General features: G+C 38.7%; 1 protein-coding gene across 2 annotated transcripts in view; it reads left to right on the top strand.

Moving 5' to 3' along the window:
* LOC122806595 (zinc finger CCCH domain-containing protein 11A-like) overlaps nt 1–3,932 on the top strand; it is a 36,304-nt gene extending 32,372 nt beyond the window's left edge. For both annotated transcript variants that reach the window (XM_044077149.1, XM_044077147.1), the window contains one exon: nt 3,216–3,932. In XM_044077149.1, the coding sequence (XP_043933084.1) occupies nt 3,216–3,529 (314 nt within the window). In that variant the 3' untranslated portion in view covers nt 3,530–3,932. The remainder of the gene's footprint in view (nt 1–3,215) is intronic.
* The last annotated feature ends 12,257 nt before the right edge of the window (nt 3,933–16,189 follow it).

Here is a 16,189-nt window from a genome sequence, read left to right as displayed (position 1 = left end):
CATTGGTTAAACCTTTTAGAAAAATAATTTGATATTTAGTTCTTGGAACATGAAATTCCTCCTTAACTTTTTTCCTTCTCTTTAAGAAAGAGCACATTATTATATTCAAAAATAGCTGCTTGGCAGTTTGAGATGGTGTAAATTCGATGATTCGATTAACAGTATGAGGTTCCAAAGTGAAGTTATACACACACCGGTTTTGTAGCTCATGCAAATGTCTGTACTTTGACATAAAAGAAAGGAAATAAAATAAAGGAAATAAGTGATAGTAATATCCTTTGCTCCCACTAGTTTTGCACATTGGGTTTTAATTCAAATGTAATTTCTGAATCAGTGCATAAAGACTATGTACAGCTTGTAAATTGTATCCCTTTATGTCGAGCTGTTGTGCAACTTTGGCATCCTACCCCAAAGCAAGTTTTTTTTTTTTTTTTTTTTTTTCAGAAGCTTCTTGCTTTACAAATGCTTGAGTTCACCGTTATTTCAAATTGTGTACTCTAGACAATGTGTGGTTATGTTAACTGTAAAAACTACATCTTGAGAGAGGGCAGACAAACTAGAAATCTCGTTTCCAATGTACAAAGAAGCATTTTCTAAAGGTAGTCAGTCCATTTATGCTGCTTACAGCTATTAGCTGCGTCACGGTTTTCCTTTTGTTAGCATTAGGTTGGAGTGTCTTATTTGTGGAATCTGTACAGTCATTCTTCCTTGCATCTTTTCCTAAGTGCTTCAGTTTTTCTCCCATATTCTAAAAGCATTGGTGTTTCCGTATTTTTTTTTAATTTATTTAGTGATTGAGTGATTTAGGACTTAGTCAGATGCCAGGATAGGTGTCGTCTGTCAATGACCCCCATGTAGGATTATGTGGATACCAGAAAGCAAATGTTTTACTTTTGCAATGCACTGTTTTTCTGTTTAGCCTAAAAAAGTCTAGTAACACAAAACATTGTGTACAACTTCTGTGTCTTGTTATGCTTTCTGTTATTTTGCATTCCAGGAAAGATGGCAATGGGTAGGTTTGAGTCTACAGTTTAGTTTTTGGTTTCTGTCAAAGACCTGACCATGTCAGTAGTTGCATGTTGCTGCTTACTGTTTGCGTTTGTTTTGTGCTTTATGGATATTCTGGCAATAAATGGTGAATAATCCTATGCATGGCTATCTAGTTTGAAATTGTTCAGTGGTGGGAGTGTATGTGTAGATCTGATTTAATCTGATGTGTGTGCCAGTCCTCCTGTTAACAAATACACAGCCAAATGGACAGGTATTCCTAGAAGAGAGGATGCTGAAGGATTCGTGCAACCCTCTTTAATGAGATGATGCCTTCTAATTGTCTTCTCTCCTAGCTTGTTACAAGCTGTTTATATCAGCAGCTAAATACAAATTCAGATTTAGCTGCTTAAAAAGTTACACCGCAGTACAATAAAGCATAGCTGTTATAATCCAAAACACTCGAGTGTTCACCTACTGTGAAGGGTAATTTGTATGTCTTGCATCTTAACAGTCAAGCCTAACAGTTTTGAATTCCTTAAGGTATTAAGACTAGTTGATATTCAAATAATTAGCAACTGTCCTGGGTTAAGTGGTCTCCAGACAATCTGCGGTAGTAACAGCCAACACTTTTTTTATGAGGAAAAGTATCTGGGCATCTCTGTATTGAAGTGGTATTGTTAAACTTTCCATGAAGATTATCCAGTGGAAGCAAGTATATGCAGAACAGCAGTAGGCCTGTTGGGGTCCCTGCAGTACTCCAGAAACCAGAAGGAAGGCCGTCATTCATCATCTCTCTCGCTCTTGCAAAAGTTTATTGCTAATCAGCTGCTAATACCGGTTTCTCATTTAACCATTTCTGTCTGCGGTACTTTTCTGCCTATATTTGATCTTTGATATTAAATCAGTGTTTAAATTTATTACTCAACAATATTTACTACTGTATACTATGTTAATCCAGTGTGTGTCAATTTAAGTTCATCTCAATATACCAGGATTTGAATTATATTTGTGTTCTTGAAAGTCTTTGTTTAATCACATCTCTGCTGCAGTTGTCCTGTGTGACTTATCTTTGTATTAATGTATGACACTGGAATTTTTCTCCTTTGGTCTCTGCTGGAAGTGTTATTTTTGACCAGACTTTCTCAGCCAGCAAATGGAAATAAATGTGTTCTCATTCTTATGAGATCTGAGACTACATAGATACCTATAACATTTTAAAATAACTTTATACATATTTCCTCATTTAGAAGTAACCTGCACATAATTCTAAACTTGACAGTGAAGTGTCACCATATCTGCAGGAAAGTGCATTTTCTAAAATGCACTGATTTATGGAAATGCACAAATCCCAACATGGGCATGGTTAACTGAGCTTTGTAAACCCAGCCTTTTTACTAGTTGTATAAATACTGGGAAAGAGACCACATAGGCAGTTGTATTGATAAATGATTCCTTTCCATAGTACTTGTAAAGGTTTTCATCTGATATAATTAGTACACACCCAAGATATTAACTCATTTGTAATCCCTCAGGCAGTTTTCCATACTTTAACTTGGTCTGATTCTCTTTGAATGTAGTTAATACTTTAGTGTACCTTTTGTCTGCTAAAACATGTGGTGCATGTCGTTTATTATGTGATCATTAATGCATATTTTGATCAGTTAACAGACCATTCTGTTTTTTCTTCATTGCCAGTAGAATGTATACATATTTTGTGGGTCACTACCCTCAACTGTAGTGCAAGGGTATTTGAATCTTGTAGTTTTTTTTTTTTTCAGTTTCCAGTCTATTAAATGCATCATTGTATAACTTTGTGGCCTTGCAGTATCACTTTTACACTCTGCTGCTTTAGTTTACTGAGGAAGACACAGATTGGTTTCTATGTAACTACTTTACCGGTATTCCCCTGCTTGTAAATCCACATTTTGGCAATAGCTGACATGCCATCTTGACAGAAATTTGTGTTCAGTTAATAAATGTGGCATTTTTTTTTGTTGTATTTTCAGACTTTTCACACACACTGATTTCACTTTTGCTTCATGAACGACCATCTATGCTTTCCTGTCTAAACCTGTAATGGCCATTTTACTAAAAGCATTTTGTAAGTATTGTCGTGGCCCTTCTTGGCAGACAGTGCAGCACGGTCACATTGCTAGAGTGAAGTTTGATTTCGTTGAAGACTGTATTAATTTATTTTGTCTTTACATTTTATTTTGCTTTAACAGTTCCTCAGGATAACTCACTAATAGAAATACAAATAAAAATGATAGACAAGATTCGGAGTGAAGAGGCTGCAAGGGAAGAGACCTCAGTTTTAATTCAGGCTAAGAATGAAACTGATCTAAATGAATTTGATGCACCTGAACGACCTGCTGGACTGAGACTGACGCATCATAGTGAGGAACACAGAAAGAAAAGGAAACAGAACTCGCTGGAGTTGGAAAGTGAGGAAGTGGATCATTTTTCAGAGACAAGTAAGAAGCAAAAGACTGAAGCTACATTTAGTAGCCAACAAGGCAAATCCATATCTCTTGAATAGCTTCAGGTTAAAACACCCAGCTCCAAGCCAGGTCTACATCCCGGATGATGCTTGTGATTGGGGAATGGGAGAGCTGGTGGAGGAAAGACGACTGAGTAGCCATCAGCTCACCCATCTTTGGGAGGGGGCAACTTGGTTCACTGCGGGACCCACTGTGGAGGCTGTCATGTAGTACCACCATTCACCGGATAAGGAAGTGATGCAAGGGTACTGGAGGTTGTTAAACTGTGCAAAAAAAAAAAATCCTGACTGCTGCCTATGTGACAGTTTCCCTGAAACTACTTAATAGGAGGACTGATGGTAAACCACCATGGGGAGAAAGATCTCGCCTCAAAGTCTGTTTAAAATATTTTAGTTTTGCAGACCTTATTGTAAATATGAATATCCAGTGTAAATATGTAAATAAAATCTCTTTTTCCCCTAATGTTTCTTAGTTTGTTTCGGACTGAAATATTTTTGAATATATTTTGACTAGAACCATTGGTTAAGGTTGACTGCAGGATTGTAGGCACTGTGAGCTTTTGTTTTCTGTAATCATTCTCCCTGCTGCCTTTTCCCATGATGCCAGCTTACAAAAGCTCTGGCTCCCTCCCACAGATATTTAGTCAGTCATAAGGGAAAATCAATTGTCAAAGTGGAAATTTTTCAGTATTTTCTTGCTGCCTCATGAAGCAGCAGCCTAGAGGCTCCACAGGAGTAGCAGCTGGCACTTCAGTACGTGTTCTGGCAGACTTTTATTCATAGGTTCACAGGTTAGTACTAAGCTAACTGCCCTTGCGAGCCATTTTAAGCCTAGCCAATTATCCCTTGTGAGACTCGAACCCTGCACCTTGTGTTTGTAAGAAAAAACACCTTAACCATTAGGCCTCCCTCCCAACTTTGTTTATTTAACATTTGCTTACTGGAAAAGTTCAACTTGGAACAAAGCCTTTTTTCACTGGAGGTATGTGGAGAAATGCTCTAGACACATGTCTTTGTAACAAACCGGTGTACCCAGAGAAAACCTACTTGAATGCAGGGAGGACATGCAGACTCCACACACAAGGCACTCCAGCCGAGAATTGAACCAGAGAACCTCTTGCTGTGAGGCGACAACGCTACTGCTGTGCCTCTGCGCCATCCAGATTAATCCTCTTTGGGGAACCTTTCTACACAGAAAATAAGTCGTTTATATTTAAGTATTTTACCTGGTGTTTCCTGTCTGAGACATCTATGTTGGGCCCCAGCAATTGTTGGGTGCTTATTTTTTTATGTAGAAATATATACTGCATATGTGTGTTATTTTGGCAGATGCACCACTGTGTGTAGTGCTTATATTCATTCTGACAGTTTGCTTATATTTTCCGATCTGATTGTTTCATAGATTCGCAGGTCAGTACTTTGCTAATTGCCCTCATCAGCCATTTTAAGCCTAGGTAGTTCTCCGTTGAGAATTAAACCTTGCATTTGTGTTCGTAAGGCAGACACCTTCACAGTTATGTCAACCCCTGAGAATTTTTTCTTATAAGGGGCTCTGGCAGTATTTTATTGTACTGATTTCTGTGTTTATGAAGTGTGTATGGCTTGTGTTCACACTGACCACTTTCCTGCCATTTATTTTTTCATGACTAAGTCTACTTCAGAGAGGTTCAAACAATTTACTGCATGTGTTCACATGGTGACAACTTGCCTGTTATTTATTGTGTCAGACTAATTTTACTTGGGGATTCTGACAGGCATTTACTGCACAAGTGTTCTGAGTGTTCACATGGTGAAAACTTACTGGGAGTTGATTTCTGGTAGACATTTTAAGTGTATTGATCATGTTTGGAAACATCTTTTTATTTAGTTTTCCATTATACTCATAACATTGCAAGCATTTGCAAAAAATTAAAATGATGTGCTGTTTTACTTATTTCACAGTTTAGTCGGTGCTCCTCTACAGCTGCACTGACCGGATGTTATAATGGTTATTAAATGATTTGCACACATGCAGAACATTATGGGTATGCACACTCCTCTCCTGTTTAGTGGAGCCATTTATTTACATTGTGGTTTCATTACTACATTACTACATTGTTACATCATGTGATTTTTTTCAGTTTGAAGCGTTCCGTCTATAAGAGCTAGTTTGCTACTTGTCTTTCTGGAAAATAAGAAACCACTATTACTGTTGCTGTATTTATGATGGAAATAGAGTAGTTTATACATTAGGTAGTAAGGCATTGTGGGTTCAGTCTTTCATGATGTCATGGCAGGGACTTCCTGAGAAAGTGTCAGGATTGTTCTTGCCAGCAAAATAAATGCAAAATCTACACTTTAAAAAAATCAAAAACTTTATGTTGTATATGACAAGGAAGTTGTATTTAAATCCAAAGGTTCGTTACTTGCATTTGCTTGAACATGACCAATGTACTTTAAAATCCAGTCAGAAACCCTTTAATGAACATCTTGTGTTAGTGTTTTGAGGACTTTATCTTTATGGGCGGGCAAGTGCAGGTGTTCATCAGATGCATCATCCTCAGTCACAGCATTGATACTTACCCTGCATCTGCTGGTCCAGCTTTCACAGTTCTTGGAAATTAAAAAAAAAAATAACTTTCATGAAAGCCCTTGCTGTCTATGCAGACTAAATCTACACCTCGGCTGAGAGTGGGTGCACCTCTAGTGGCCATTTGTTATTTCTCAGACCACTTGCTTATTCCTCAATTTTCTCCTCTGGTATAGTTCTAGACCACCATGAACCAGGGGTCAGCCCTCTCCTGTTCAGTAGTTTCCAGTGTCCCAAGTCCGGACGTGGGAGAACCATCTTGTTTCTCAAGGGGATTCTATTGGTTGTATCCAGGGAAATAGTTCTCTTGAGGGTAACCCAGATAGCTCTTCTAGTCTGTCATAGACAAAAGTAAAACAAAGTTAAACTTGATCTGTGGATGTCATCTGTAAGAAAAAAATTTCTTACCTTAGCTAAGCAGCTGTTGGACAATATTCCTGGTGCACAGTCTTCATTCAGTACTTTAGACAGGTCAGTCAAAAGTTTCCTGAGGAAGACCAATCAGGTCAATCTGACATAAAACAGAGAGAGGGCTTTGCATCTTGCAGATTTGAGCCCAACTCTGTGATGCTGAAGAAATCTGGTGGTCCTCCACCTCTTTGGAGGTGACTTTTCTCAAATTATTGCCAGTATAAGTGAGGTATCTCTGTGGATTTATGGATGGTCTCACTACATTAAGGAGGGTTTAATATTTTGTATGTGGATATGCCTCATTCTGTGTTGTTTTCCAGTGCCAGCCAATACAGGCTGCCAGGCTGCTGTTACTTGCCTTGCCTTATCCTATGGATATACAGGGAGGTTTAAATTTGGAGACCTTTTTTTTTTTTTTTTTTTTTTGCTCACCCTAGGAATCCTAGAACAGTACTACTTTTTTCAAGGCGTAACGGCTTGTTTCCAGAATGGTTCTAGCACCAAAAGAGCCAACTTGAAGACCAATTATCACTTTTCCTACCCATTTCACTTTGAGGAAGTTCCAATAGTCAAGATGTTGAAATTCAGTCTGTTTTGGTAACTTGGGACTTGTAAGACCATGGTGACATGGTACCTATAAGAACTCTGAACTTCAGTGTCTAGTAGTCTTTTTAATTCCATCCTTTTGATTTTTGTGTAGTTGACCTGCAGAGACTAAAAATATTAGCAATTTTGAGTACCTCCTTATTCCCTTCAGGCATTCTGTATCTAAAGATGCCTGTGAGTTTCTTGGGGCATGATTCCTGTGAAGTTAAAGGTGGAAGCCTTGTGCATTTTCTCAGACAGACCAGTGCATAATATCACTGTGATGTGGTACATCATGCTAGGGTTTACAAGCCGACTATGTTCATATGTTCATTTTGAGAGTTGGATCTTCAGCAGTCCTTAACCCTCCAAACACATCTTTCCATTACATCAAGATCTGTTGGCCCCCTTTCAAAACAGACTATTTGCTTTACTTCCCTTCTGAGGTAAGGTTTCATTCTGCACTTCTACTGACATCCGGGTAATTCTTGAGATTCAGAAGGACCTCCAAAAATATTTGTGGTGACCCCTTGATAGCCCAGACAGTATAGATTCTCCCGTTTTCTAAAACTGGCCAAGACCCATTACCACAAGTTTCCTCAAAATGTGAATCTACTCACTCACAGAGGGGGAGTTTGATGTGCCCACTTTAAAACATCTTTAATTGACTGCCTGGATTCTGTTACCTTTTTATGCACCTTTTGTTTTGAGGACATACAGCAGGTACCAAAGGAGGCAATACATCCTGCTACTAAAGAAATCTTGTATTTACATCTGGAAGGCCTTTCTAGTTGCGTACAAAAATAACTATGGAGCTGTCTGGGAGTGTAACACTGTTCCTCAAATAAGTGCGAGTTGTTAGCCTCTGGCCTTCGTATGGCTTTAAGGTACATCTTGTGGCCAATTCAGTATGGTTGTGCATAATAGATCCTCCTTTCCTCAATGTTTTCTTAGTAAACTGTAAAATGTTGTACTCTTTCCTTGTACACAGTAATTTTTGTTTGTGCTATTTTGTTCCAGTATTGCATCCTTGTACATTGTGTGTTAATTGCAGAAGCTTTTGACCCTGGGCTACTGCTGAAAAGGACAGCTTGGCCAGTTGGACTTTCCCGGTAAACAAATGTAACTAAAAATTGATTCTGATAGGAGTGTTTCACCTGTGATAATCTTGCAAACAGGTTGCTCCTTCCTAGGAACGTATCTTTGAAAAGATAACCACATTTGCATCTGAATCTACAAAGCATGTATGTAAAGGTTCATTACATTTTTGTCAGATCAATATCTGAGATGCTCTCTCCTGGTGGCTAAACCCTATCTGGTCTGCATTTAGGATAGAGTATCTAAACAAATCCCTCACTGAGGCACAGAGTTGTATCAGAGTTCTTTGAATCGGGCCATCAGTCTGTGTTCTATCCTAACCCTCATATCCATGGAGAGAGGATTTCACATGTCTCTGGATATGCATAGGCAGCTTAGGTAATGACTTGATGGAACAGTTCTTTTGAAAACCCAACCTATTTTTATTACTTGTATTGTGCCTAAGAAAGGACAACCTGTGTCAGACTATTTCCATTTGATTGTCCGTAGCTGTTTTACCCATCATCATAAACCATTTCCATGCAGTATTGAGGAGCAGACTTTGTGGGCCTCATGGAAGAGTGAGCTCTAGAAACTTCTAGAAAGTTTTATGGTCCTCTGCAAGTAATAACATACTGGACTTTTTGTTTAGATCCAGGACTATCTTTAGGACCATTCTCCAGGGGCTTCTGGATCCATATCTTTTCTCCTTCCATTCTGGATGAGCTTTGGTATTCTACTCATAAACTACTGCAGTGGTGCGAATGATTAACATTATACAGTTGTCAGAGTTGCATTTATCCCTAATGGTAGTAGATATTTGAATTCCTCACTGCTGCAGTAGTTTCTTCCACCTACCATTCCCTTTGTGGTGTTTTGGGATATTCATTTTTGGTTAGTTCTGAATGAGTATGCTACTTATTTACTGAAAGTCCTGAAGATTTTACACCCTGACTCTGCAGGGATGGCCAGTCACAGCAGACGAGTGGATCTGTGGGAGGAAGCTGGAATTTTTGGAGGCAGTCCAGTTGCCTGGGTAAGAAGTAACCTGTATTCTATTGCGGTAGTGGGTGAGTGCAACTTGTAAATGGTTGCAGACTCTGGATAATTATTCCAGAGTAGTACCCATATGATTAGAAAAAATAAATCTCTGGTAACATTCTGTTTTAGAATTTATAAGTGTATGTTGTCTGACTGATTTCAATAAAATTCCAGATCTGTAAAAACCCAGTTTATTTCCTTTTGATCATCAGCTATTTGAAGCTGGGTCAGGAGCATTAAATAAGGGAGCATGGCCCACAACACCATGTAACCTTTGTATACTTCTGACAGCACTGATGAAAGACAAATAAGCGAATAACTGCACCGTTACTGCAGCTTTGTTTTTTATCTGCTTGTGCATTGACTACAGATTAAATCTGTTGCTACATACGTCATACTCTCTATCTGTGTATCCCATGTGGATGCTGGTCTGTAATGGACTACAGCTTTGTTTACCTCTGAATGCCTTGATTATAAAGTGGTTAACAATACTGACTATTTTAGATGATACTTTATAAAGCTGAAATGCCAAAAGAGAGAATATAAAAAGTTTAGATTTTTTTCTTTGCAAAACCTATGCTTTTTGTATTCTGTTCAGCTGTGAAGGTGGAAGAGGTGGTTGTAGGCCCTTTAGGTGGATGGGGGGGGGGTTCTCATATTTTAGGAGCAAGGACGGGGAAAGAGTGGTTGGTGCAGTGTAGCGTGTGTGTATAGTGTCTGAGGTACAAGATTTGTCAGTGGCTTTTATTTCTCTGGGGGTCTTTTCCTCAGTTTTTGGTGTAGATCCCAGTCAGATTTAATGATCATATGGCTAGAGAACAGAGGGGTGGCCACGGTGGTGCAGTGGTTAGTGTTACCTCAGAAGAGGTTCTCTGGTTTGATTTTCGGCTGGGGTGCTGTCACGTGGGTTTCTTTCAGGTGCTCCAGTTTCCTCCTACATTCCAAAGGTGTGCATTACGTGGATTTGGATGCTCCCAATTTGGCTGTAGGTGAGCGTACGCGCACAACTGAAAGGTGCAAATGAGCTACCACTGCAGGGCTTGCCACCCAGTGGTGTAAACCTTGGCTCAAGATGATTGTTACTGCAGAAGTGACACCCCAACCCCATGTGCAAAATGAGAAAAGGGGTTGAGGGATGGATGGACGGACTTGGCTAGAGAACTTTTAAAGTAGTAACATTTTTTAAATGGCACATTATCTCGTACTTCTGAGTCTTGCTTTGGTTACAGAGGTATATATCTACAGTTTTTACTTTTGTGAATGTGCAGTATCTATTTTGAGATGCTCTGCTTTCATTTTTGATGCTGCTGCTGCAAACACAATGTCTTTACTACATTGTATGTTGAAGGGGTGTGATAGTTATTTATGTAAGTTTGCATATTAGTAAGTTTGCATATTAGTTGACTGGCGTAATGGACTAATCAATTATTGACTTGTTTAAGCCAAAGAATGGGAGTTGCACAGAAGCGAGGGAAATGTGATAGAATGAAATCAAGCAGTAGTACAAATGAAAAAAAGGTATACAACACAAAGTACTATAATAATGAAACGTGCAAGCTTATGAGATCATACTAGGAACTGACAGTCTCCCTGACAAATATTCGGCATTTCAGTTCTCAAGTTGTACTGATGGACGACTTTGTGGATTTCTAAAATGTTTTCATAACCTTGCTAATTTACAGCAATCTGTTATTGTCACCAGCTAACTTAAGTGTTAACCCAGTTTACCTGCAAGATAGGATAACATTTCAATTTTGTGACATATTTCTCCCTCCGTTGCTGACAGTTGCAGTTCAAATCCAGTTCTGTAAACCACTACTATTTCTTTTGGCTTTTCCTGGTTAGGGGTCGCCACAGCGGATTATCTGTCCGCTTATGATTGGCAGTGGAGTTTTACAGTGTCAAGTTGCCAGCCCAGCACCCAGCCTTCCACAGAAGGTGCACACACTCACACTTGGGGCCAATTTAGAGTGTCCAATCCACCTACTGCATGTCTTTGGGAGGAAACGAGCACCCGAAGGAAACCCCATGCGACCACAGGGAGGACATAGACTCCGCACAGATGGCACCCCAGCCGAGAATCGAACCGGAGAACCTCTTGCTATGAGGTGGCAATGCTAACCACAATTTAGTTAAAATATTTCTAGTTTGCTTCTTTTCTAATGAAACAACGGCACCAATTGACCTCTTAATTAGATTTCTTGTAAGTCATTGGATGAAAACTTCTAAAGTGTAAATATGCATACTAAATGTTGGTTTCCTATAAATAGTTGCACTAAAACAATCTTGTGACTTAAAAGTAGTAGTATCAAGGTAGTTAACCTTGTTTATATGTACAATTAAAAGTAAACTTTTAGAAATGAAATGTTGAGTGAAAATATAGAATTATTTATTGTAGTGTCTTCTGTCTAAAAGTAAAAAATGTTATCCAGTTATCTTAAATAGAATTTGCAGCAGTACTTGAAAAACTTGTTTGGGAGTGCATGTATCATTTTCCACCCTTTCATGTCCATGTTTGCAAAAATTGGGGTGCATGCTGTAACTGTAGTTCCTCTCTTGCTTATAAATGCTACCTTTGAAGTAAATGTAGTGATTGTCCAATATAAGATTCATGAAATCCACGATTAACACTCTCTCTAAATTAAAGAACTTGAGATGTCATAATGGCGTTTTGAAACATTTCAACAACCTCACTTCAAGGATTACAAATGAATCTTCCATGTCTGTAATAAGGAAAGTGATCCCATAAGTTACTTTTAACATTTCTAAAACTATCTTTTGGTGTATAAGTAGGCTTATTAAACACTGGTTTAAGTAATGTATGGATAAAAATTGCCAGCGGATAAGTCTTCATGCCTTGCACCACTACTATTGATCTAAATGGAGGGTTTGATATATCTTTGTGCACTTTTGGTATCACAAAAATTGATGGTATAATGAGGCCTCCAAGAAAACTGGTGGCCCCTCCTTTGGGTCTTAGTTTTGTGTTCGAGAAGGTAACACTTGCTCCATTTGAACCAATAAACTGGTTGACTTCAACATGGAAAACAGTTTTACTAATTTATCTGTCCTCTGCAAGAAAGTTATGTTACAAGCTCTTTTGGTGAGTCAATATATCTTATTTCCCATAGGGACGGTTTATTTGATTATCCTTTTATGCCTAAATTGGTATCCAAGTTTACTTTATCCATCTCCTTGTTTTCTTTCCTGAACCTAAAAATGAGGGAGAAAGGATACTCCATACCTTGGATGTCCATAGACAACTCTGGTATACTATCTTGACGGAACCCTACCCAGTTCGGCTTTAAGGGCAGATCATGCCTCCTAACCCTGGTGGACTTTGAGACAGTTACCAAGGCTATAGATGAGGGAAAGATGGTACACACAGCCTACCTCGACCTCGCAAAGGCCTTCAACACCATTCCCCATTCTGAATACAAAAACGAAAAGGTGGAGAAACAAATCCACAGATACTATTTATTGTAAGCACTTTCGTACATAAAATCCATGCACTTCTTTAGACAACATAATCCAGTATGTCAAGACTTGTGTAAGAAACAAAAAAACAATCGTACAATTACATTAAATTAATTGCAACTAAATGCACCCTTTCAATTAAAGAAACATTCCTACTTAAAAACTTCATACTTAAAATTGTCTACACAATAAGCATATATTTAAAAGTAAATCTAATTTAAAAATTATATTTATATATATTTTTTAATATAAGTAAATACAACTGTGCGCTCCAATATTAATATTACTACATAAACTAAGCTAGCCTATTTTTTTTTTTACCTTTCTAGAGCCTTCAATTTCAGCAAACATTTAATGGAACAAGCATCATTTTAAACCAGGGTAAATGTATGCATTTGTTTGTAACTGCCATAAAAGTTCCCGCTCCTCCATTTTAAGCTGCCAAGGTCCTCCTCTCAGATTTTTTGGAATGCTATCCACAACAGTGAATTGGAAACTGTGTCCCAAATTCACCTATGTGTCTTGCTAAAGCGTTGGTGCTAATACCCCTGCTTATGCTGTAAATATGCTGTTTAAAGGAACAATTCAGTTTTACCAAGGTAAAAAAATGAACAAACCTTACATGTAGCCGGGTGAACTATTCCCTGGCTATCGCAGGTGTATTTATCCTTGATAAAATAAAATATTTGACCCATCTAATCCTGCAAGTTGATCCAGTTTGTATAACCTTGCAATATTTACATCTCCCACATTTAAACATACTTCATACTTTGTATTTAATACTCGGGGTTTCAAATAACATTTTAAGGTTAGGACCTCTTCTGAATGTAACAATGGGTTTTGTACCAAATAAGTTACTAATAGACCGCTCCTGTGTGATTAGGTTCCAATTATTGCTCAAAATATTCTTAAGTTCATTAGCAATGCCTGAAAATTGGGTCAAAAAGCTAGTAGTATACCCAACCTGAGATACTTGTAAACTCTGGCAACCCAATGAAACATTCGCCAACCCATTGGACTCCTCAGCAAACACATAGCCTCTAGTTAAAATAGATCTAAAAAGGCCCCGATTGCCACTTTCCTTTAACTTATTTAATGAGGGAAATTGGGTACCCACGGTTAATGAACATTGTTTTTAAGAGATGGCACTCATTTATAAAATTGACATCCCTTGAAGTCATTCTAGAGGCTCTAAGTAATTGGCCTTTAACCACACCTCTCTTTTGATGGTAGGGATGACTTCTTGAAAAATGTAAAAATGAGTTACTATAAAAAGGTTTTCTATAAATAGTTACAAACCTATTGTACATCAAATCTTTGCCCAAGATCAATGTCTAAAAAATTAATTCTGGAACCATTAAATTGAAAAGTAAATTCAAGAATGTTAGTAAAAGATGACATTGTCTGAACTAAGCTTTGGGCATCTTTGGCATTTCCTTTAAGGATGAAAAACATGTCCTCCTGATATCTGTTATACCATGGAACCTTCTTAAAGGTAAAGTTGGAAAACAAGTTTTCTCCCAAAATGCCATAACCGTGTTAGCGAAGCTACTGCCCCATGAGGAGCCCATGGCCACACCTGATTTTTGGAGAAAGAACTCCCCTCTAAACATAACAAAGTTGTTACTTAATGTCTAGGAGTGAAGTAATCAGTCCACATCACTTCCTGGAAAGTGTTTAGAAAGGAGAAATTCTCTCACCTAATCGATGCCTGTGTCCTGAGGAATCACATTATATAGATCTTTAATATCTGGTTAAAAAAATGTAAGATAGATCAAAAGGCAAACTATTAAGATTATCCAAGAAGTGCCAGGAATCACGGCAAATCTGAACCTCTGATTGCAAAGCTGACTTCAACCGAAGGTCCACCCACTTGGCACAGGCATAGGTTATGGATTTACGTCCATCAATGATGGGCCTCAAAGGGGGATCTGTCATGTTTTTATGGAGTTTAGGGATGCCAAAAATAACAGGTGTTAAGGGTACTTTAAGTGTCAATGGAAATGGAGGCCTCCATAAAAAGATCCGTTAAAAACATTCTAATACGCTGATATGCCTGATTGAATTCATTTAAAGACACTTTAATATAATTATCTGTAGACAGCATGCCATACATCCTGTTATACTCAGATTCATCCATAAAAATGACCCCCCCCCCCACACACACCCTTATCTGGTTGCATCACACGTACATTGTGGACTTTAACATGGGCAATAAATTCCCTTTCAGCTATGGAAATATTACTGTGTTGAAAAAAACTATTCACACAGTTATTATCCAATAAGGCCCTGAAATGCATTTCCGATATCTTTTCAAAAAGGGCTAAAGTGGTTTGTAATGGAGGGTTAAAAACACTAGAAACGTGTTCACTAGATGTAATACTACTGTGATTACCAAACATTAATTCATCTTTCGAACAAAAACTTTCAAGTCGCAAATTGTCCTGGCTAAATTAGGCACAAAATTAAACCCCTTAGCCAGAAACTCCACCATGTCTTGTGGAACCTTGATCAAACTAAAGTTATAAACATTAAAGTCACCTCGAGCACTTTTATAAACAGTCAAGGTGTCATGCTGATCCACAGAAACTACCTCCTGCGGCGATTGTTCTTCCTGCGGTTTTTCTTTTTTTGACCATTCCTCATTCTGGTATTGTAGACAAGCTCACCAGCCTGAACATAAACCCCTATGTCACAAGATGGGTTGCCAACTGGCTCACTGACAGAACCCACATGGTGAGAGTTGTAGGAGCTAGGTCCATCTCTATCAGTTACAAGTGGAGTTCCCCAGGGCTCAGTCCTAGGACCCCTCCTATTCGGCATATACTTCTCAGAGGTACAGGCAAGCACAGGAGGACTATGGCTGGCCAAGTTCACAGACTACTGCAAACTAGGGGCTATAATTGACTCTCCGGCTGACACACACATCCTCCAAAAGGGTCTCGCTGAGATGGATACCTGGTGTCAAAATCATGGCCTCAAGCTAAATGCCAAAAAGTGCATAGTCATCTCCTTTGGAAAAAACAAAGTACCCACAAACTACCACATAGGTGGTAGTCCCCTAAATGCAGTGGATGTAATAAGGGATCTACCCAAGTAGATAGTAATCTCACCTTTGATAATCACATTGCCAAAGTGGTTAGAAAATCCTTCTACGTGGCCCACCTAATCACAAAAGGGTTCACATCCAGATCAAAAGAGGTCATTGTGCCCCTCTACTCATCAGACCCATCACAGAATACAATGCCCCATTTGAGGTGTACCTTACAAGACACCTGCAACAGCTGGAAAGACCATAGAAGTACCTCACCAAGAGGATCACTGGCCTCAAACAAATGCCCTATGCAGCTTGACTGAAGAAATTACAGCTGTACTTTGCTGCATACTGCCTACTCAGAGGTGATCTCTGCCTGACATACAAGGCCATGTCCAACCCAGAATTGGACATGCTCCACCTAAAGAAAACCTTATCCCCGTGAGCCGCATGCTCTAGGGATCTAAATCTCACCACAACAATAAATAGGACATGCTGGAGGGAT

The sequence above is a fragment of the Protopterus annectens genome, chromosome 7.part0, assembly GCF_019279795.1.
Source record: "Protopterus annectens isolate FY-2018-M chromosome 7.part0, PAN1.0, whole genome shotgun sequence".
Lineage (NCBI taxonomy): Eukaryota > Metazoa > Chordata > Ceratodontiformes > Protopteridae > Protopterus > Protopterus annectens.
This window is presented reverse-complemented; position numbering and strand designations above follow the sequence as displayed.